The 24958-nt window shown below is 41.3% G+C and overlaps 1 protein-coding gene across 1 annotated transcript in view; it reads left to right on the top strand.

Moving 5' to 3' along the window:
- The first annotated feature begins 4462 nt into the window (after positions 1-4462).
- LOC117450120 (nidogen-1-like) overlaps positions 4463-24958 on the top strand; it is a 54147-nt gene continuing 33651 nt past the window's right edge. The window contains exons 1-3 of the mRNA XM_034088160.1: positions 4463-4799; positions 21325-21627; positions 23895-24124. Of these exons, the coding sequence (XP_033944051.1) occupies positions 4593-4799; positions 21325-21627; positions 23895-24124 (740 nt within the window). The 5' untranslated portion in view covers positions 4463-4592. The remainder of the gene's footprint in view (positions 4800-21324; positions 21628-23894; positions 24125-24958) is intronic.

A 24958-nucleotide genomic window follows, 5' to 3' on the forward strand; every position in this document is an offset into this window, starting at 1 on the left:
AGAGAGGAGAGGAAGGTGGAGAGATGGAAGGAGAGAGAGGTGGGAGCTGTGGTACCACACACCACACACACGCACGCACGCACACACACACACACACACACACACACACACACACACACACACACACACACACACACACACACACACACACACACACACACACACACACACACACACACACACTAACTGCGTCACAGCAGCGTCATGCAGGCAGCTTTGACTGATACCGCTTTTTTCAGACAGATACGGATGGATATGGAAAAACGTGGTTTGTGGCAGCAGTTAAACACGTGGGGGTTTATTTAATTATAATATTGTGAATAATTATTGACTCATAATACATCGATGAAGATTTAATAAACACCTATAAGGGGTTAAAAGGTACAATGCCACACAAATTCAAACTACTCCTTTCAAACATGCAAAATGCCCACATCAAAAATCACAAAATATTCCTAAAAAAATCACAAAATAATATGAAAAACACTTTCATTTTGGGAGGTTTTATTTAGAGTGTATTCATTAGAGATCACGAGTAATTCAAGAATCGACCCCAATGTCTTTTAAATTGACAAAATAAGAAGTGTTTTTTTAACGATTGGCGCCTCGACATTTAGATTTCTAGATCATTTCTTTCAAGCAGACAATCAGTGCAGTATTGATTGGTTCGGTAGAAATATGTGTCACATCCATCCGGTTCCACTGCAGGATAAGTGACTGGCCAATACTGAAGTTACTATCCTCCTCCTCTCTCCTCCTCTCCTCCTCTCCTCCTCCTCCTCCTCCTCCTCCTCCTCCTCCTCCTCCTCTCCTCCTCCTCCTCCTCCTCCTCCTCCTCCTCCTCCTCCTCCTCCTCCTCCTCCTCTCTTACATAACAGGCGGTTGTTAGATAATACAGGAAGCAGCTCGTGTCCTCACGCTGACGACAGAGACACACACTCCATTTTTTATATCCAACTCATTTGATTCAGTTTACTTTCACGCTAAAAGATGACGTGGATTTGAAGGAAATATTAAATACTTTAGATATTTGGACGAGGTTATCAAAAAAGATTTTCATTTGAAAGTCATTGTACGTCATGTTTAACGTTGTATTATGCACAGTAGTTATGCTTTATAAACCATTATTAATACGTGTGTGTGTGTGTGTGTGTGTGTGTGTGTGTGTGTGTGTGTGTGTGTGTGTGTGTATGAAGGCATTAGGAAATGGCTATTTCGGAGACTTTCTCTTATGTGTTGGTTAGTAACTAAGTACATTTCCTCAATTACTTAATTATAAAACATGTTTGAACTGTTACGTTCCCTCCTAACTAGGGGTACAAAGGGAAGTAACAAAACACCCAAATAACCGGGCGAGAGAAAAAGGAGAGGAAACGGTCTGAAGCCACGAAGTGATGTTTTAATGGACAAAAGAAAAAGGGCTCACCAGCCAACTTGCAAAGCAAACTAACATAAACACACGAAAAGGTAAACTGGAGCACATCTCCTAACAGTTCACAAGAGCACAGGCCTCACACAGAGACTGCACACATGCAGCCAGAGGAGAAGGAGAGAGCCACTGCAGCCTTCCTCAGGTCCTTTATGGAGGCCTTGATTGGGGAGAGGCTGCACCTGGAGACAATGAGGGAGAGAGAGAGGCCGTTTCTCAATCTCGAGGATTCTGGCTTCCAAGCCAATATTTCAAGGATGCTACGTCATCGAGTGCCGCCGAAGGACTGTTCCAATCTCCAGCATACTTGGAATTCCACCGAGGCCGCGTCCTTGGTTTGGGGGAAATGTTGAGGCTGCACATGGGTAGACTTCGCGTCCTTAAAATCCCCACAATGCTTTGCGCACGGACCAATTTCAAAAACCCTTGCGGAGAATGGCTGAACCGACGCAGCACACATTTAAATGTAAGTATAGTGGCGTAGAACACGTGTTGGTAAATATGTTACATTTGTTTTCACCAAACATGTGTTCCGTGAAAGAAAAGCAAGTTCATAATTAGATAGACATCGTGAGGTATTTATTTTCGATTCAGTTTGTGTTGAAACCGTTAGAGAGAGTGGCACACTTGTTAGCCTGTTCCATTCTTCTTCGTTTTCCGAAGCCGTGGCTTGGAAGTATACTTGCTTCGTTTCGGACTTCGAAGTGACTTGGAAGTACGCGACTACCAAGCCAGCATCCTCGCGATTGAGAAACACCCAGAGACACACACACAAAAGCACACACACAAGCACCAACTGCGGCACGTAACAAGAACGTTGTAATTATAATAATTATTAAAACATTATACATTCACTCTCTTACTTTTGTTCTGTTTGTTCTTGCACTATTTGTATTGTTTTATTGTTTCTTGCCTTATGTATCTTTATCTTGCATAGTTTGAGGATGTGTGCATAAGACAAGAAAGCCTTGAATCTTAACCTATACTTTATTATTGTTTCTGTTAATGTTACTTTATGTTTCCATTCCAGCACATCATTTGCTTAACTTACATGTCGTGTTAACATCATACAAAAAAGACAACAAACATATTCGCCTATAAAATGAAACATATCGTAAATTATTTAGCTAACATTGTGGTTGTTTTTAACCTTTGACTCCTTACATATGAACTTAGCAAAGCGCTATAAAACTACCATGTTATTTATTTCTTTTCACATGAATATAATTGACCTTCTTATAATCAAGAAATGGATCTTCAGAGCTCTTCAGAGAGGGACTGATTTCAACATGTCGTACATCAAGAGACATTTCATGCCGTGATGCTATAAGTAGCAATACTGACAAGTATTTGTACCTCAGGATTGAAATGGAAGGTTCCAGAGAGCTTTTCTGCTCCGCTGCCAGGACTAAACGCACCCTGACAGAACATAAATATTGCAAACCTCAGCAAGGAACTCTTTTCATCGCCGCCTGAAAACCCAATGAACTCCTCGGGTTATTATTGAGCGTGACTCCAAGTTTATTCAACGCGATAAAGACATCGACATAAGACATGCAGAACATTTTCATATTTTCTCATTCAAACGCAGTTACACAGCGTGAACAGTTTAGGGTTTTATCCAAAGCAATCTGTGGTCCAATATCTTTCCCAAGGACACTTTGATATGCAGTCTGCAGGGGATCGAACCAAGGACCATCTCCTCCTGAGCCACAGCTGCCCATCTTTCTGTAACAACCATAAACAAACACATGTGCCTTAGTTAAGGAGACCATTCTGAACATTTTGACAACATGGAAAGAGGGTTTGATGGGTAGGAACTTTGAAGGGACCCTGTTGTGCTTCTTGCTGCGTTTCCTTTGTCCTGTCGTGTGTTATATGGGGTTTGTGTGCATGTAAATGGTCTGCTAAGGTTAAAATCCCTGTGTGCATGGACTCCTTTGTTTACTTCAAGAACATAGTGACATCACTATGTAACACTTGCCTTCTATTGGCTAGCGCTCCAACACATTGTATGTGATAGGCGTGTGGCGCAGTGGATAGAGCCTTGGTAGTGGGATCAGGGGGTCACAGGTTCAAACCCCACAGCAGTCAGCATGTCTGTTGTGTCCCTGCGCAAGTCACTTCACCCCAAATTGCTCCTGTGGGGATTGTCCACAGTATTCAGTATGTAAGTCGCTTTGGATAAAAGCGTCAAACAAGTGACATGTAATAATGTAATGAAGTGGCGTGACATCTCTAAGCGGGTTGACCAATCACAACAGAGCCGGCCAGCTCACCAATCAGAGCAGACTGGGCTCTGGTTTCAGACAGAGGGTGAAAAGAGGTGCTGCAGCACAGGCAGTATGAGAGAAATAAAGAGCTTTTTGAACATTAAAGCATGGAGACACAGTAGAGACACTACATACTGATATGGACCTGAACATGAGCAGGATACGCCCCCTTTAAGGGAGGATGGTGAGGAGAAGAAATGGTAAAAAGGAGTCGTTTTGCAGTTAGACTCTGTGTCCACAAGATGGCGACTTTTTCCATCTCTAGATGATCTTAGAAAGTGTTAAGCTTTTAGTTTATTTACGACAACCTCCGTGTCTCCAATATTTCAATGACTGTCTGTTTCTGTAGAAGATTTTAAAGTGTTATAAAAGAAGTTATATAAACAGTATTTCAATGTCCTGCTACTTACACACTCCTACTTTAAACCGCATGGTTATCTGACACCTTGTATTTAGAAAAACACATGCTATGCTTGAATGACATCATGCACTATTGTACTAATCAGTATTTTTAAAGTGTTTAAAATCGTCTCAACATGAAAAACGACACGATTCAAATACTTTTTGGATTAAGGCATTTTATTTTTTATTGAGCAGTCCTATTTTCTCATTAATTTTTTACATTTACTTAACGTGAAAAATCGGAAGTACTTTTTCAAATGAGACATTTATTTTGAAAAACGAAAGTTGACGGAAGTCATTGCATTTGATATTTAAATTCCAGCCCCCCGGGCTGTTACCCCCGCTGTTCCTCCATCCAGCCATTCCTCCCGCCTCTCCTTTCCCATCAGTCTGCCTCTTGTTACCCGCTCATCTCACCTCATCCCCGGCTTACTTCTCCAAGAAACACCGCTCTTTCTAACTTTACCTGTGGAGCATTTGTGGAGAAAATGAGTCCCCGGTACCGGAGCTGGTTGTGGTTCTGGTCGTGCTTGCTGAGCCTGAGTGTTTTGACCCACGCTTTGGAGCTGGAGGAGCTGTTTGAGTTCGGAGAAGAAGCCGGAGACCAGCAGCTGAAACCCGGGTCCGACTCCACCGCAGAGCTGCCTCTCAACGGATCTCTGTACTTCTTCGGCGACACCTTCCACAAAGTTTATGTGAGTCCAACACCCCGCAGATTGTGCGTTTAACGAGACAGAGGCCGGATTTCATTATGAGGTTCATTCATAAAAGTTGAAGAAGTGTGCAAGAATCAGGGGGACAGAGCAGGAGAACATAGAGGGAACATCCAAGGTGGTTTAGGCTGTTTCGCATGGGGTTGATCAACTCCAGTAAAAACTTAATTAGCAGAGTTTCCAAGTTGTTCAGTTAAATAAGACAATAAGTAAATCAGCATTTCAGAAACAAAACTATACAACTTGAATGAATGAATGTCTTGTATTTCTCTAGGTTTTTTCCTCAGTTAATAATTTCTACACTTAAAGGTAATTCAAAAGCAAAAAATAAATGTATGTCTGAGTTTGCAGTGCCACAGATGTGTCTTAAAAGGGCACTTATGTTAGCATACAATCATATGTTAATTTGAATCACATTTTGTCTGTTTCCTAGCATGATGCACATAGCAGGTATTTCGACTTGTTTTACTTGGAAGCAAACATAACAAAGGAAGAGAATTTAAACGTCTTTATCCCAGAAATGTCCTTTCCTATCTTATATCTGTAATATATGGATGATATAGGTTATGGTGGCATGTGATATGTAACTTTAAGGAGAAAATATTCTACATTTTTAGGTCAAACTGACAGAAATCTTGCCTTAACTCTACACTTTGCTCTGATACTTTAATAAATACAAGCAAAAGAGGATATATTTGAGAGAATGTTGGTTTTAATTTCTGTTATTTAACATTTAGCTATGTATATTAAGAACAATTGTTTTAATTGAACTATTTTTAAGCTTTTAATGCAATTCTTTTTTTTTTTCTGAGGCTGCCATTCCCACCTTTATTCAGCCTGTAAAGTGACGTGATTCACGTATTGATCCAGCTGGCCTGATTGCTCTGTCCGTAAAGCCACCCGATCTTTACTTCTCTTGTCTCTTGTTTGTCTGTTTGTTTGTTGACACCTCATGAGGTCTTCTGTTTAATCAGTGATTGACACCTCGGCTGCTTTTACATTGTTTCACTTCAACTTACACTTCAGGTCCTCTCAGCTCTCACATGTTCCGTTTAGTGAAAACATCTGTTGTCTCTTTTAACTCCCAAGCTTTCACTATTCATACCGTTTCAAATCCTTTTCTCAGAGCTGCACGATACATCGTTTTTTAATCGCTATCAAAGCCAACACGAGAGAGACTGCGATTTTGCAAGCAAGGACTTTTATACGTGGTTAAAAATACCACTTTTAAATGTTACTATTACTGTTTTTATTGGTGTTTAGTTCGTTGGACTTCTTTTTGAAATGTAACAATCCATTTGTTACTTTGAGCAGTAAACAGCAGTGAGGCTGAAGTTCATACTTTAATGTCTGTTTATTTATTGCAAGTAATATAAGTATTTGCAATATTCAACCCTGGTATTTTCCTTTTTCTCATATTTTGCAGGCTTAATTTGAAATGTAATCCTCTCTTAGTTATTCAACTTGTAACATATTGTTTTACGCTTTAACTGGCACGACAGACTTCCATAGATCTCCAGCTCAATATGTCGACTTCTCCCACTGCCAACTTTCCATCGTGATAACACGCAGGATGAGTGTCTCGTCTCTTCAGCTTCAGAGTCTGCTCTCTCTCTCTGATTGTTTGTTGACACCTGATAAGGTTTTCTATTGGCTCTTCACCTCCGTGCATTTTAAAGCTGGTTACAGTGTGTGTGTTCCCTGCTGTCGTAGCTGCTGCTTTGGGTTTAGACCCACAGACTTGTGGGGATTGCGGAGGTGACACGTTGAAGTGTTGGTGGTGTGAACAGACAGGTGTGTGTGTGTGTGTGTGTGTGTGTGTGTGTGTGTGTGTGTGTGTGTGTGGTCTGTTCAGTTCTCTGAGAGACGGAGGTGTTGGATTCTCTGAACAGAGGGAACAGAGGCTGGAATGCGAGTCAATTAAAAGCCAACACAAATAACTCTTTCATCAAGCCGCCACACACACACACACACACACACACACACACACACACACACACACACACACACACACACACACACACACACACACACACACACACACACACACACACACACACACACACACACACACACACACACACACACACACACACACACACTGCATACCTCAGGTCATGTGACAGATAATCCAGATTGTAGCATCGACACACTCGGCGTGGAAAATGTCTCCAGCGTGTTCAACTTCTGTAATCTCGTTTTAATTGAGTTCATTTCTACATAGTTTATATTGCCTTAAGGGGTTAAAGAAATACAAAGTTAAGTGTACACTTTGGCAACTGCCTTGGGGGCCCCACGCCCCGAGGGGCCATGTGTGTGGTACTTTGATTTAATGCTAATGTTGTAATGGAATTTGTGCTACTACAGAAGAATAACAACGTACATTACTATCCCCGCCAAGCAGCTTATTATTTTCATTATGGTTTGTTTGTTTGTGACCATGGCAACCGGCTTGATGTTCTTTACGCTCAGTGGAAGGGTGTCGCACGGGCCGCTGAAGACCTCATTAACGTTTTGAGTAGATCCAGATCTTGGGCGGGTACACAAGTTATCTTTTTACTTTTGATAGCATTTAGAGATAAAGCATTTGGCCTTGGTGGAGGTCTGAGCTCTCTCCATGTTAACTAATGATGTGGCCATGTTTGATTTAACTTCCCATTGCCAAATTTAGTTTAAAACTTTGCCACATAGACGTCCTGAGTCTATGCCGTAATGTTTCATGATACATTGGAGTACTGGTTGATTTCTGATTGGGTGATTTGGCTTTCTCTCCACAAACTAGGGTTGCAATCATTTCTTTTTTCATATCTTCCCATCGTGGTGCCTTAAAGTCTAAGATGGGCGAACTGGAGTCACAGAAAGCCAGTTTGTATTCGGTGATACGATGGGTTTTAAGATGCCACATGTGAGTTTATACATATTAAAGAACAATGACCAGCACCAGTGAAGAACATGCCTGCAACACATCTATTTGCACACATTCAAATCACCTTCTTTCAAGGCTTTATTACAAAGAGTCCTGACAGCAGGGTTCGAATCAAAAGCAGCAAAAAAGGGTAAATGAATAAAGCCAATACATAGACAGCATAACAGAGACGCAGACTATTTCCCTTCACTAACGTTTGATTAATTTGCCCAGGAGAGATTTGCTCCAGCAGCTGAACCCCTTCCTCGCCCCGAGTCATCCACAGAGTGTCTTTCCTCTGATTGCATCACGTCACCATTTGTTTCTCGTCCTCCTGTTAAAACACGCAGACCACACACATCTCCCCTCTGCAGGAAGTCACCGGGACATCTCGAGGGTCGCCTTCATGGTTCTTGTTATTTCAGACGCTGCAGGCAGAATGTGCTTAACTCCGAGCAGACATTTAGATGAAGACAAAGACGTAGGTTTGTTGCGGGAGGGTAAAGGAGGTGAACGGTGTTCTCCTACGGGACAGGAAGTGAACGGATGCTGTAGTCCTGTTGCTTTTACCCCTCAAGCACTAACAATGAATCTCTTTGGCCAACACTTGGTCCATCAAGTATTTCTGAATACTATTCAGTTACACGTTTCGTACCAAAGTTGACAACTGTTAAATGTTCTGTTAACACATGCAGTTGTTCAAGAGCACTCCATTAAACTCTTAAGATTTAGATTTTGAGTGTTTTAAGATTTAGACCACACATACAGTACAATGCAGTCTTCCAGTAACAGACTGGCTACACTGTAAAGTCAGATACTGAAACTACAGTGTTTTGTATGGACACCTTTTGGTCAGTCTTACAAAGAGTATTAGGGTTTTGCTTATTTAACGGCTGGTTGTCAAATTCCATAATACCGTACAGTTGTATACCTACTTGTAAGAATAGTCATCATTTATGGGCAGATGTTATGAAATCTAATGTCCAAAGTCATACTGAAGACAGAATGAACCCATTTTATTTTGAAATCTGTAAATAAAATGGATTCATGAAACTGGACCCCACATTTCTCCAATTGGCAAAGCTGCTGCTGTTGGTTTGAGGCCGAACGTGAGATTTGATGACAACACGATAAAAAAGGAATGTCGGATTGGTCCTTTAGTTAAAAAAACGTTTTATATCGCAGGCTGTAATGAACCACGTCCATAGTGCGAGGACGGTATCACTTGCGATCTTTAAACTAATAATTAAATATACAACGTCAATATCGTTCTTCTTTGGTTCATTGCCGACATGTGGGCAGAAACTGAAAAAATAGTGAAATGCATTATTACCATTCCAACAAAAGTGGTTTTATCGTTAATTATTTATCAACCCCTTAGAGAGAAAGTCTTAATGCCTTAATTAATCGCATTTCAAGCAGTATTTACGAAATGTTCACATCGCACTTACGAAAAGTGTTCTTTATATGTGGTAACTTAGCCCCTATAGTTCTGCAGGTCTGAACACAAAAACAAGAGCATTTGTGATAATGGAGCTTTTCAGAATAAAATGCCTCGAAGCCTTGCGATGGTCTCACACTGTGAAGCTCTAATTGGTTGCTGTGAGTCTGCAGTCCACAAAGGACCCGCCCCCCTCTTTAAAGTCTCTCCACCTACCCCCCTAAAACAGGGACATCCTGTCGGCCCCCAGTAATTATCAGCACTCCTCCAGCTTCCTGTTATACACTCGATCTGACGTCAGGTAGGAAAACACTGAAGGGTCGATAATAAAATCACATCTCTTGGCTGGGCTCCAACTGCTGCTGTTGAGGGTCTATTCCTCCGCAGGAAGTGGAGGGTCCTCTGCAGAGTTGGCACATCTGGAAGGTATGCACGCGAGACATCTGTCCTCCAAAACCAGATGGCAATACTCCGTGTGTTTCCTCCCTCTGCTGTTCTCACACTGATAACGGTGATCTCAGGCGTCCGACACGTGATGTCAGAGACGTTCTGGCAGGTTTCCACTGAGGTCCTCAAACACGGCATGCATTGCTGTGCATGTACACACTGGTGATTTACTGTGGACATGTGCAGCAGAGAATCCAACATGTCGACTTCAGGAAACTATTTCACATGTGTCCATATGTTAACCCCCTGAGACCCACATAGGACATTTCCGTTTTTGTATGTTTGTGTTTTGCCTATAAATGGTCATTTCTTTGCCGTATAATCAGGTGTTACACATCCCAGAAATCAGCACCACCTCAGCTGATGATATATGTCACTCATTAGAGACTTATACACACATAGGGGATGTTTGCCTATAAATAAAAAATGGAGCTTGAATTTTTTACTTATTTCATTAAAAAGAACTGCTAACCATAACATTTAAAGAAACATTCAACGCAGACAATTGCACACATTTATTATCATTGTATCAGAACTGATTAGAAGATTCTAACTGATTCTGTTCATTAGTTATGCCCATTCTTTTGGGCAGTGTCCATGAGCGTTCTTTTGCCAGGAATTGTCATTGTTGTCCTTCCAATTTTGAAGACTACACATGATGGCAGTTCCTGTCCACAATCACACATGGCATGCTGAGCAGATTCGTCTGAATTTTCATCTTGAAAAATCGGCTCCAAAGCCTCAGCTTTGGAGCCTTGAAACTTCCTTGCCATGCCTCGGTCTACTTTTAAAACACTAAAAGAACGTATTCCAACTTTTATTTTCGCGCGTGGAATTATACCGGCTCTCGTTAACTGACTCTGAATCAGACCCCGATTGGCTTTGACTGCATCCACTCGGTGTCCGATTCAGAAACGGGACTCTTACACTCTTTACGTCACAAACAAAGATGGTGGATGAGAATAGATCTATAAAACAGCCAGAAAACGATAAGCAATGCGCCAGAATCAAGGTGAGACTATCCGCATCTTTTAAAACTTTACGCACATTCGTTTCACCGAAATAAGTAAACGCCTCTCAATGAAAAACTTAATAGAGTTGTTTATTGCCGTTTCTGTAGTTTAAGAGGAAAAACACGGCATGTCTCTCTGGCTCAAACAGCTGAGAAGTGATGACGCTTTGAACACAGCGTGATATTTGGGATCGTATACGGCCCCGTGGGTCTCAGAGGGTCTGTACAAATTGCATCATTGTAATCAGGTTTTGATGGATGTAGTTCCCTTCGGCCATTTGTTTCACGTCCTTTCTGACTAAATTGGCATGCTGCGGAGAGGTCATCCATCACAGTTAACGGTTGCATTATTGCCGTGTAATGCATTGGAGATTTATTTTCTAAAATCAATTCCAGTGGAGAAAAGTGTTGCATTCGTGCGGAAGAAAAAACCCTTTTATATCTATATTCATGATCAATGGTTCCATTATCGCAGATTTCTTAACGACCCAGACCCATGATGGCTTTAAACGTCTTTTGTTTATCCAGATAAAAGTGTTCAAACTCAAAGATATTCAATAGAAAAGAACATTAACGCGGTTAACGGTTTAAGTGTTGCATCCATAGCTGTATTAAAAGTCTGAAGCCAAATGTTTCACACAAAGCTTCGTCTTCCTCCGCCTGTTCAACCTGTGAACTTATCAAAGCTTTGGGAGTGTCGTTAGCCATTAGCTTGTTTTCCGCTCAGACAAAAGACTTCCTGTGACGAAGCTCCAGAGTCCTCGGCTCTGCAGGCGTCTTCTTCTAAAGTCAGATTCCTGCTGGGAGACGCCGGCCTCTCACTCACAAGCTGCTGTCATTCATGCGTTCCTCTGAAGGAAGTCTCCTCGGTGAAAAGCTCCCCTGAAGAGCCGCCTCTACGCTGAGCCCCTCGAGGCTTTTCAGGGGCAGCCGAGCAGCACGGCTTTTCGTCTCGGGCTCTCGTTTCATTTCGCAGCATCATCTCAAACGCACATAGCCTTCTTTCATGTTTTCGCAAAGCTCAGGCTCTGACCTTTGACCTCTCTGCTCGTCTGCTTGAAGATTTATGTTACCTGCACTCCACAGGTAGAGTCATTTCCTCCTGTTAGAAGTTAAATCATACATTTCAAAAACTGCAGTCAGCAAAGTCGGTCAGGATTACGTTGCAGGAATAAGTCCTGAAACCTGGAAATGACCCTAACCCTAACCACTTCCTGTTCCCTCGTCTAGCAGACAACGGTTTGTGGTTAGATGACTGAAATAAGATCTCACAAGCTGAAGAGATTTTTACGTCATGTTCTACGACATAAAATACATCAGTAGTTACCCAACTCGTGAACGTCCAAAGCTTCCATATGTCATAAACATGGCGGTTGCTATCAAGTGACAATGACATATATTTGTTTATGTCTTTAAATCTTTCTTGAAAGACCGAGATGTTTTCGAACACAGTTGTTGAAATGTTCTTGACCCTAAAAACCCAAATAATGCCTACCACAAAACATTGACGATGACCATCCTTCAACCACCAAGTGTGGAGCACGTCAGTGGCGAACCGTGTCTATCGCAACTGGACCTTCTGTAGACACCCCCCCCAACAAGGGGGGGTAACAAGGGTACTAAAAGGGTTTATTTTATTAGCTTTTCTTTTTTAATGCTTAATGTCTTTCATTTTTTTTTTTTTTGTAAAGCACTTTGAATTACCCTGCGTCGAAAAGTGCTATATAAATAAACTTGCCTTGCCTTGCCTTGCTCACAACAATTCCGCAACAACTTCATCTCCACCTGTTGCACTTGCCATTTCAACGTTAAAAACAATAAAACGGCAGGAATTGCTTCGTCGCATTCATCTAGATCCTCTGCCTCGAGACAGTTAACTAGCGGGCCTTCTAGAGGAACCTGGAACCGAGGGAAACTCTGGAAGAATACGCCCATTGGCTACAAATCAATATATGATTGGTTGATCCAACTGTCAGTCCAAACGTACGCTCTCATTCAGTGCAATGGCCAGGGCATTCGATCAAGGATGTAGAATACCTTGTTGAAGGATATTCTACCCAGAGACCCAGAACAAGATCTGATTGGTTGCTTTCTTTCTAACACAAAACCACTGAAATGCGTAGTGCATGGTCCGAGAAGGACAAACAAATCAACGTAACACTGTGATATCACAGATCAACAACACAGATACGATTCTCATTTATTCATTTTATTACATTTTATTTATATAATTAAATCGATGTTTTGTTTGTTTTATCTGAGTGTTCCAGGGTATTCTCTGAATACCTTGAAGGCCCTGACGGTTCGCCACTGGAGCACGTTAATGGTAGTTGGTGGCATATTTTGCTTTTGAGAGGATGCTTGGTTTCGCATTAGTTTGGTGTGTCCTGCATCTTTGTTGTTAGCTAAAGTCAGTTGTAGCTGTAGTGAGGACACACTTCAGTTGTTCACTTCAGTCGGATTGTTTCATACTTATTTGACAGGAGTATTATGGGTGAACTGTTCCTTCCTTTAAGGTTAGGGTTTAAAGGTTGGATGGTTTTTGAGAGCCTATTCTGGGATTGGATTTAAAGGAGAACACTACTTAAGAATTCCATAATGATGTGTCCATTTCCTAGGAAAGTTCAATCAATATTGGTAAAGATGAGCGTCTCTCTCAAAGCCAAAAACCAGCCACTCTCAAGTATAAAGAGCTGCTCCATGGACAATGAATGGGAGGCTAATTTTTGGGACCCACACATTGACTGTTTTCCCTTATCGAACCCAAATTGGCTTGACTCCATTGTAGTTTCCTCCGTTACGTAACAGAAAACGTTCCCATAGATTCAGAACGTTCCCATGACTGCTGTCAGTGTCATGTATAACATATATATATTAGTGCTGTCAAAATTATCGCGTTAACGGCGGTAATTAATTTTTTGAATTAATTGCGTTAAAATATTTAACGCATTTAACGCATGTGCAGAATGGCCCGCCCCATACGTGCCACCAGTGGCAGCGCCAGGGTATGGCTGGGTAGGCTACACCCATACCAGCCCCACCATGACAAATGATGTTAAAGTAAGCAAAATAAAGTCTCCCAGCCTCGAGTAAATTGCACAGACAGCAGTTAGTAAGATTGATTTCAGTAGCCACGGTTTTGAAAACTTTTGTCACGTAGTGATCGTCTTCTCAATAGAACATCTTTGATAACGGCGTGGTGTTGTTGCAGGAAGTCCCGACGGAGAATACTCTTGCTGTAGTTCAGGGCAGAGCCATATAATAGTAATAATATGGCTCTGGTACAGAGGTGCACATAACTGGTACGCAGGGTATGCGTACGTTGTGCGTAATCTGAAATGCGTACCATCACTTGTGTCACAAAGCGCATTTGCGTACCGACGTACTTGTGAAGCTTTTCCAGAAGGCGGTTAGATCACCGGACGACAGAGTCGGTCTCCGTGTGCACAGACAGGCTGCTGTTAACGTCGGTCTGTACAACGGAACTGTGCCAAAACTACGCCAACCGGCTGCGGAGGGAGACTCCCCCCTTCACTGGACAACTGCGCTAAAACAGCTGATCACAACTTTCACACTCCGTGGTCACGAAGTACTCCACTAGCGCGCGCCCCCCCCCCCCTCTGTCGACTTCCCTGAAGTACTCCCCGTTGATAGAAATCAACACGTAATGAATTAAGACCCCACGGTTTGATGATAGATATGTGTGTGTGGGTTGTCTTTCATTTTGACACACAGAACAATGTTATAATAAACATACATACTAGGGTTGCCAGAAACTGACCATAATCAAAATCGATTATTCGGGAGCCCTGGCGAATAATAATCGATTATGCGACCCCCCCCCGCGGGAGAAAAAAAAAAAAAACCTCAGACAAAAGGAATTCCGTTGTTTTCTTTACTGGAACATGTTTAACAGCACAAACAACAAACAAGCATGTCATCACAACGACGTGGCCTTGAAGTGAAGTTGGTAATGGCCGGCTGCTGCGTCTTTCTCTGTAACCTCTTTGGCTTCGCACTCAAATGCGAACGCATTGTTGAGGTTGAGTTGTGATAGACCAACGTCTTTTCGCAGAGCTTGCATTTAACTTCCTTTGGACTTGTAAGTTCGAAGTAGTTCCACGAGGAGGAACTCTTTTTACCTGCCGCTTTGTTCATCTTTAGTCGCACGTGTGAGGGAGAAGGAGAGGGGGGTGGGGTCGGTGTGTAGCGTGCTGCAGCAGCAGTCTGCTCTGCACGCAGGCTTCCTCCAAGTTTACAGTAAAACAAACTGGTGGTGTGACCAATGGCCATTTACAATTATTAATACTATTACTATTATTAGCATATATATATTTATATATATATTTTGGTTGAAACTAAGCCAGAAAAAAAAAAAATACATAAATAATAAAAATATATATAAATAATTAAAAAAATATATATAAATAAAATCGATTTTTAAAAATAATATTCGATTATGGAGACTGTAACGAATATTCGAATAATCGAATAATCGCTGGCATCCCTAATACATACTGTATGTTAAATGGATATATCCGCCTTCTTTCATTTATCTTTCCATTCCCAACAATATACATAAATAAATGGCATATTTTGGACATAGTTCGAATGGTGATTAATCATGATTAATTAATTTTTAAGCTGTGATTAATCTGATTAAAAATGTTAATCGTTTGACAGCCCTAATATATATATATATATAACAGATTTCCATTCGGATTATCTTCCTCTTGCCGCCCGCTGACCCTCATCCTCCCAGTATCAGTGCAACATTTAGGACCAGTGTTGGAAGAAGTAGCCAGATCCTTTACTTACTCAAAATAATTACTATATTCACGGAGTAGATATACTTTGTTTCACATACAAGTCATGCATTTAAGATCTTAGTAAAGTATGCAGTTGACACGACTTAGACCTTCAACCCAAATTGGCTCTACTCCATTGTAGTTTCCTCGGTTACGTAACAGCGAACGTTCCCATAGATTCAGAACGTTCCCATGACGGCTCTCAGTGTCACGTATTACATATTTCCCAATTCATTGTCTATGGAGCTGTTCCAGACATTAAACTTGATGACATCCCAAGTTTGGGTTTTGGCACTCTTGGAAGATACTCGTTCATGTTTGCTTTTACTTGTGGATTGACTGAGACCACTGGAACAACATGTATGCATGTTCAAGAGGGCGTACTTCCTCTTTTAGCCAAGAAGAGGAGGGGGTTTGAACAGCTGTGTTCTCTCTCCCAGGCTGCCTGACAGACACATGTACATCGAGAGATAAGCTGCAGGAATGTAAGATATACAGTTTATGTCTGGAGCTGCTGATGAGCCAAACATCAGTTCCTGTCCTCCACCACTGCAGCCCTTATATGTCCCCTTACTTACTCCCTCAGTACAAACACCGAGGCCTACATCCAAAACAAAGAGGTTTCCCTCGATGACATAATGACGCACATATTTAACTGCAACACTTTGAAGAAGAACCACCGTGAAACTGCCCCAAAGGCTCTCTAGCATTCACTACAGGTAGAGATTATTAACTTACAAAGTAATGACCAAAGCCATGTGCTCATTAGCTCATTAACACCCTTTTAGTTCATATGGCTGTATGTTATTTCAGTGAAAGTAAACATATTTTCTTTTACTCCATGCACAGTAAAACACATGTGGATAGAAACGTGTATTTTGTTCTTCCAATACACATGTGATAAGCCTCTGAATTTAGGTATATGTGCTAAGAGAAGATCGTAGACTGTGTTTCGGTGTGTCTCCTTTATATTTATGTCCTTTTTTTGTACACATTTCCACACAAATAGATTCATTTATCAGAAGTGTATTCATTTAGCTTTCAAGCATGACCATTTTCTTCTTCTTGGGATTTCAGCGATTCTTTGTGTTATCGCTAAAAGTGTTTCACTTCTTTTTCCTAAACCTGTGCTCGCGGCAAATGGCTCTCGTGTACATTTCGTATTTTGTGTTTCTTCTTGTTTTCTAACTTGAGAGGCCTCTTAACACATTAACCTTTTGAATATGCGAGTCATTCTGGGAAACACAGTCCCTTAATCCTAAGTAAATAGTAATAAAGCAGCTTGTGTGCAGCTCAGTGTGAACGAGTGCGCGGACTGATGGATATTAGTGACCGTCTGTCGCACACGAGGCACATTGCACTCACGAACTTCTGGTTCTTTCTAACTGGAGGATATCACCGGTATCATTAGCCAGCAGCTATTTTAAGAGCAATTAGCATGTTGCTAACAATGTCGTTTTTCCGACAGACCTGAGAGCAGCCCGAGGGTTTGAGTGCAGCAGCCTTTGTTTTCTGGTTCGAACTCTTAAATTAGCCCTGTTGAAGAGGCACTTTAGAAAGAAACAAGGTTGTGAGATTGCTGCTTGAGTAACTTAAGTGTTTTTAAATGACGACATCAACCGTAGCTGGAGTTACTTGTTAGGATTATTTTCCTCGGCCCGCCCACTGACCCTCATCCTCCGTGTCAGTGCAACATTTATGAGCAAAGTCACCTTGAAGTGGAACCAGGAACCGGTGTTGGAAGAAGTAGCCAGAGCTTTAACGTACTCAAAAGACTATATTCACAGTGTATCAAATCAAGTTTTATTTATATAACACATTTTTAAAACGATTTTTGGTCGTGCCAAAGTGCGGTACATACAATAGAAACACTTTACAACAAATATAACGGCAACAAAATAAATAAATCACACACAGGGAAATGTGACCAGAAGGCCGGAGAGAAGAAGTGAGTTTTAAGTGTCGATTTAAAACCCCCTAGGGTCTGGGCCGACCTCGCATGGAGGGGCCGAGTGCTCCAGCGCCTGGGGCCAGTGTATAAATACATTGTTACACGTGTGCTTTTAAATTTGGGATTTTCTCTTACTAGTGTTTTGTACTGTTTTTACGTCTGTGGCTTCTGATCTGGTTTCATCGTCTCGTGTTTTACGTTTGTTTCGTGTCCCGTCTGTTTTTCATTATGCTTTGATGTACAGCACTTTGTTAAACTCTGTTGTTTTTAAATGTGCTGTAGAAATAAAATGGATTGGATTGTTACCCAACAAGGATTTAAAATCTTAGTAAAATAGACAGTTTAAACGACTAAGATCTTCAAAGTGTATCGTACAAATACGACTGGATAAAAGGCCAATTTATGACACGATATGCATCGCCATGACAGGAGACCAAATGAAACGTTAGTTAATGCAGATTTCTCCATGTTTAAAATGTGATTGAGTGGTATCATGTCAACTCAACAACATGTGTAAAATACGTCTAGTTTACTTTAGAGATTTGAAGGAAGAGATGTTACATCTTATATCGATGTGTTTTTGGATTACCCAGCTTTGACAGTAACGTAAAGTGACTTTATGGCGCATGCACATTCGAACAAAACCGACCATTACCGATTAACATTAAAAAAAAAAAAATACATTTAAAAGAATGAAAGGACACAACTGGCACATTTGAAATAGTTCCAGTTGTTTTTAGACATGTTCAGGCAGACATGTTTCATATGATATCGTTGTGGTAAGGCGCCCCCAGGTTGGTAATCCAGCCTCGACTTCAAAACACAAAATGAAGGATGTGTCGCCGTCTGCAGCCTCCAGCATCGTGCCTCTGTGTGTTGGTGTGTTGTGTTGTTTGTGTTGTTCCTGAGCTTGTTGGGTGTCGGCCGAGTCTTTCTGCTTCACATTAAAGAGATCTCAATCAGGCCAGAGGGGTTTGACCAATTACACCTGACGAGATAACACAGGTCTTTGTTACCGCTACAAGCCATGAGAATTGGTCTTGCTTATAATCAGACCTACCTCTGCTTACTGCTTAATGTTGACTATGCATTTATAGTTTCAACCACTTTACACACAAACATCTTCACACGGCAACTTCTCAAATGTGAGGATTTGCTGCTTCTTTCTGTTTGTATCATCAAAGTAACCTTCATGTGTAATTTCACTGACCAACCAAATGACTTTTCAATTCATAAATCAGTACATTATATAGAAAATAGCTGCAGAAGTGTACATATTTTATACAGTTTAATACGCTTTCATATCAAAATGCTCACAACATTTTAATGAAAACACGTGCAAAGTTATGATATGATATGTGTATTACTCTTATAACATTTAAATAACTACACCTTTGAACGATTCATGCTTTGTTATGCTAAAATGCAACTATTTATGCATTACATAACATCCATGGTTCCCTTTATAACCAACACTGATCATATTTATAATAATTGCTTTGAACTTAAAAGCTGTGGTTGAAATGAAAGTGACATTTAGGATAAAGCAATCCTCCGAGCCGTCGGTACATGAAGTGCGTCTGTTTATCCCCTTCCTCGGACGGATGCGCTTCGTGGTCCCAGTTCACGGTGTTCTGCGCTCAAACAGTGACGCTGGCATTCAATGTGAGGCGGATTTAAGTTAATGAGGTTAAAAAGATCCCTTTTATTCCGAGTGAACGGGAAGTTATTGTGAGGAATTCCTGTGGGCTGACAAAGCGAGCCGAGCTGGAGGAGAGTCCGGGATCTGAAGGTTAACTGTACTCTGAGAAACGGGACAAACTCTGTCCCTGCGTACACAACCAGACTTATTAAACAAATGGACACATGTTTTCTAAATTCTCTTCTTTGTTTCTTCTTTCTTTCACGGTCACGGTCAGATCGCAGACGGCGCTGTCGGAGTCCTTGAAAGCGAGCACAGTTTACATACCTTCCAACGTTTCTGACACTAAAATGGCATTCTCCAGAGGGACGAATCAGGAGACAAACATTGTTTATTGTGGCCAGTTTGCCTGATGTGTCTAGCGGTCTGGCAACACAGAGCGTGTGCCTTTCAACTCTGTCAACATGTGTAGCTTTACTTCAACTAACGCTTGTGAACGCCCGAGCTAACCAAAACTCATAATGCTAAATATGTTTGTTAGCTCTGTTAAAGGTGGGGTAGGTAAGTTTGAGAAACCGGCTCGAGATCCCTAGAATTTGAAAATACACAACCGGAGAAAATCTGCCACTTCCTCACAGAGCCCCTCCTCCAACACACACGAACGCGCACATGACCAATGAGGGCACGAGATAAGTTTGTGCCCCGATGGAAGGCTGACAGGCAGGTAGGCCCGGCTAAACGGATTGGTTGTACTTTTTACAGTATTACGGCTTCTACAGATGAAGTTTTTTTATGGATTTTTTGTCAAAGCACTTCAGATATGCATCGCTATCGGGATGTTCAGAGCATTCCATGGAATATAACAAAAAGTGTATCTCGAGCCGGTTTCTGAAACTTACCTACCCCACCTTTAATATCGGCTTTTTAAAAATATAAATACATAACGTATACTGTATACCTTTTAATGCAATTGATGCCAGTTGTAATGTGTTCTCTTTAGTTCGAGAGCATCTTTGGCCAGATCTCATTCCCAAGTCAAATAAATCATCCACCATCTTGGTGTTTTTTTATAATCTGAGTTCTGAGAAACCGTTTTTACTCAAATGGACCATGAGGAAGACTTTATCAGCTGAAGCTAATGGGAGTTCTTTTAAAAATATGAGTCTTATTTTTACATCCTACTTCCAAATGTATGAGCTTGTGAGAGAATTATAAATAACAAGCACAAGATTGTTCATAATTATCAAGTCCTACTTTATAATAAAAGTGAAGAAAGTTTCTGATTCCCTTTCTCCATATTTCTTTTTGTGAATATTCATGTTTTTTTAATTAAGCGATTTAGACTCTTTTCCTTATCGCCAGTAATCCAGAATGCCTTTCTGTTTTTTTCTGATGCGTCACTGACCTCGCTGACTTCCAATTCATTTAGTATTCATTTCAACCTGTGACACACAGCACCACGTCAACAGACACAAGAACGTGCAGGTCTACCAGGGAGTCATGTTCCCATTACGGCTATAAAAACAGTGACTGCTTGAACTTAATGAATGCCAATTGTATTCTTGTTCCCTGGAGACAAAAAACAGATGTTAATGAATGTAGTGGGGTTTTATCCAGTAGCAAAAGAAGTGCAGCGAGAAGACACATTATCAGTATGATGTGATATTAATGGACAACAAAATTGTGTGGCCCTAAATGGACTTCCTTACAAACCTATAAAGCAGGGGTGTCCAAACTACGGCCCGGGGGCCAAATGCGCCCCGCGGACCATTTTGAATCGGCCCTCACTCAGCCAATTAAAAAAGTATAATGACTTAAGTATGATAAACTTCTGCTTGTCTTATATTGTACTTCTTAAATATATATGTTCAAATATATTAGGCAGTATTCATGTGTTAATGAGCCCAATTTTCAAATAAATACAGTCAATTAAAGTTGAAAACATCTTATGTTGATAAGAAAAACGCCCAGTAACAAATGTACATAGCAACCTTGAAATACACCCTTTATATTCCCTCTTATTATAATCAATCTGAAGCTTCTGATTTAAGGAATGAGCAATAATTGAAACCCTCTGGATAGCTGTGAGCTGTTCTTTTCTTAAAGCGTTTTCCAGTATCAAGAATAATTTACCTTTGGATTGACTTTTCCAACTTATAACTTAATTTATGAGGCAGTATACCTCTAGTGAGCGCCCCAGCCTTTTGTATATTTTTCTATATGTGGCCCTCGTGAAAAAGGTGTGGACACCCCTGCTATAAATAATCCACGGGTATTAAATTGTTCTGCCTTCTGTTCCAGATTAACACGAATGGATTTGTGTCCACGGTGGAGCCCGAGGCCGAGGAGGAGTACCTCGGAAAGATGCCCTCCAATTTCAAAATGATTGCGGCCCTGCTGGGGGACCTGGAGGACAGCGACGGACAGGGGAGGGTCCACTTCAGGTGGGACAGCAGCCCGGAGGTCCTGATTAAATCTGCAGAGCACATCAGGAGAGCTTTCCCCAGAGACGAGGGAGTCGATCCCATCACCGTCTTCATCGTCACGTGGGAGAACATGGCCGCCCGGGGGACGTCTGGACGAGGGGACCGACTGGACACCAAGGTGAGGGGCTGTGGGGGGCTTTTATATTTATTATTAGTCAATTTATTGAACATGTCGGATTATTTTTTTTATAATAATAATAATAATTATAACAAAGAGATGCAAAACAAAAACAAACAAAAAACGTTCAAGTTACAAAAAAAATTCTCAAATAGTCTCCGTCATGTTCAACAGGGGCAAGAAGAAGCTTTCTGGTCCTCCCCCCTCTAGCGTACATCTTTCTGATTTCACCAAGCAGACAGCATTTGAATCCTGTAGTTAAGTCTTGGAAAACGAGTGTCATAGATATGCAGAGTTAGAGGAAGTATTCAGATCATTTACTGCAATAAAAGTACTATAACCACAGCATGAAACTTGTTCCCCACTTGTTCCTTTGTCAATAGATCACGACCCGAAATTTGAACCACTCAAATCTATTCAACAAAAAATCGTGCTGTAATTTATACGCTTTTCAGCACACAATATTAATTAAAGTGAAGTACAGTGCATATATCCCTCACATCCCTTCACAGAACTAAAGTATGCTTTAAAAAAGGTTTAATGAGATGATGGAATCAAAGCTGAACTGTAGAACATCAAAAGGCCCACACGCTGAAAACCCAACCCCAGCAGGGGGTCTGGGGGGATTCTCCCCCAGGAGATTTACATACATACATATAAACCACGCATTCTGGTACACTCTGAGAAGAAAATAAATACATCTATTACTACCCGACATATTAATAATATTTTATGCCATTGTTTGTTTTTCACTTTGTTCTGACAGCTGAACTTGTCTGTGTGAATTACTTTGTGGGTAAGGGTAGATAGCCCCCATTGTTCTGTGACCTGTCAATCATCAAACCGGCGGTCATATTTCATTATGTGTTCATTTTTATCTGAAGTTGTACCCATGGATGTATAAAGAATAGTTCTACCGCAAAGTTATTCTCCGTGGGGACTTCCGGCAACAATCTTGATTCTGATTGGCCAGAAGATGATCACTACGTGACAGAAGTTTTCAAAGCCGTTTATGGTTTCCGGTACTTCCAGTCCAACGCCGACTGCATGCACAGCGTTCGAAAATCGGGCCTTCAGAATAAAAGTTTGATTTCTTTTCTTCACTCACACAATTGCGACCCACTCGAAACGGGTCCGCGACCCACCAGTTGAGAACCACTGCTCTAACTCATGCACTTAAAGGAACTCTAAAAAACATGCTGCTATACTAATGCTAGGAATAACGAATACAAAACCGTTAAAAATGTCTAAGTATTTAATATAATAATAATACATGAAGTATGACTGCAGTTTTAGTGTATGTTGCATTTTACTGCTGTAGAAGGTTTTGATGATTTTAACTTCTTTATATACTGTTGGGTAGTTTAATCTACAGAAATACATCATATTCTATACAAATCATAATATCTTTGTAATACAAGTATCATAAATATAGAATTTTCTATAAGAGGGCGGTTGAAGATTGCATCAGATTGTACAGGCGAGTCATCCTATAAGACGTAGGAGTAACACGAATATATACGCAACTCTCCTCATTATAAGTGATTTGGATGAAAGTTCCCAAATGCAAATAATAGGTGAGGATCTTTATTCCAGAAATGTCCGATATACGGTTTACTCTCATGGGATCTAGGGGTAATTACTTCTAGTGTACATCAAGATAAGCAGAGTCAGTGTTTGATGTAAAGAAAATACAACACAAACAAACCCAGGAAACACTAAAGTAGGCAAAGATTGAAGATTATTGTGCGGGATTTCCATTTTTGTCCTAAACGATTATATATTTGAATACAGCAGCTCAGAAAATGACCATTATTACAAAGTATGAAATGCCAGAGGCCTTTTGCACTTCATGTTTGAGGCTCATAACATCGACCTCAGACCTGAGTATGTCAATATGCAAGGAGAGATACTCCAAAAGTAAGTCCATCTCAGAATAAAGTACAATACCATATGTGTTTTTCTTTCTTGGAGGGACATTGTTAAAAGCACAAAATAATGGACTTTGCAGAGGGAACACCATGATGTCCTAATTCATTATCTTCCTGTCTATCACTTTTTATTAAAATGTACATATTCTACAGGTGTTCATGCTATCATGTCCTCTCCATGATTGCTTTTACTCACACTCTGACCTTTAGCCTTTACCTGCTAAATGTCCTTCACGCAGAGTTTTCCAGCTGGTCAATTATCCTCTCTAACACGCACAGCCAGTGAGGGATCCAGATTAATTTCCCCTCTTAACAACACCTCCTTTGTTCTTTCAGAGAAACACTTTCCAGCTGGTTGTGGCCACAATGGAGTTGTCTTCCTGCGCCATCCTCTTGTACCCCCGAGACGGCATGCAGTTCCTCTCCACGCCAGTAGGGGGCGAGAATAAGATCCTGGAGGCGGGATTCAATGAAGGAATGGTGGAAAGCTGGTTCTGGAAAGCATCATTGGGAACGTACTTCCGCACCACCACCGATGAAGAGAGCTCCATCAGCGAACTCACCGAGTATGAATCTGATGTTATTTGAGCCTCTATATAAGGCCAAGATATTTTTTAAATGTATATTTTTCCTTTACAAAAAAAACAGTTATCTAAAGGTTCAAGGCTTTTAATAGCCGTGTTCACACACTAAGTACTTTGCCGTACTTAGTTCCCAGCACTTAGTTCCCAGCACTCCGTTCCCCTATGGAACTAAGAGCCGATCGCGTTCACACCGGAATAAGTTCCCTGAGGGAATGAGCCGCTGGCGTCACTTCGTCTTCTTCTGCTTTGGGTTTACTGGCAGGCCGCAAACAACTTCACGGCGTATACTGCCACCCGAAGTCCCCGGCCGGAAGTCCCCGGAGTTGGGGACTGGCTTCTACTGAAGCCTTCTGAGTAAATCGCCAGAACGCTGACACCTCCTCATCTCCACCGCTCCCATGTTTTCTTTTGTGTTGCCATAATTTAGTCTCTCTGCGTTTGTGCACTGGGTGAATGCTAATGCTAATAATGCTAATGCGAGGATAATAAAATGGCGGCTCTACAAAACATTTCAGAGTTTTACGGGGAGTGGTTTGCAATTCGCCCAGCCAATCAGAACACTTGTTTTCCCCCCAGGAGAGTACCACCTCTCAGCAGGCACTACACATGGGGGTAAAAGTTCCCGGTACTAAGTGCTCTTTTTGGTGTGAACGCGACATAAGGGGTACTAACGGAACTAAACGGGAAAAGTACGGGGAAAAGTACTCCGGTGTGAACGCGCCTATTGTCATTTGTACATAGCTACAGTGTAGTTATGACAATGACTATCAGTCTTAGGTCACAGGCTCCTCCAACAGTGCAACACAATAAAACCGA

Source organism: Pseudochaenichthys georgianus, chromosome 1, assembly GCF_902827115.2.
Source record: "Pseudochaenichthys georgianus chromosome 1, fPseGeo1.2, whole genome shotgun sequence".
In the NCBI taxonomy this organism is placed as follows: domain Eukaryota; kingdom Metazoa; phylum Chordata; class Actinopteri; order Perciformes; family Channichthyidae; genus Pseudochaenichthys; species Pseudochaenichthys georgianus.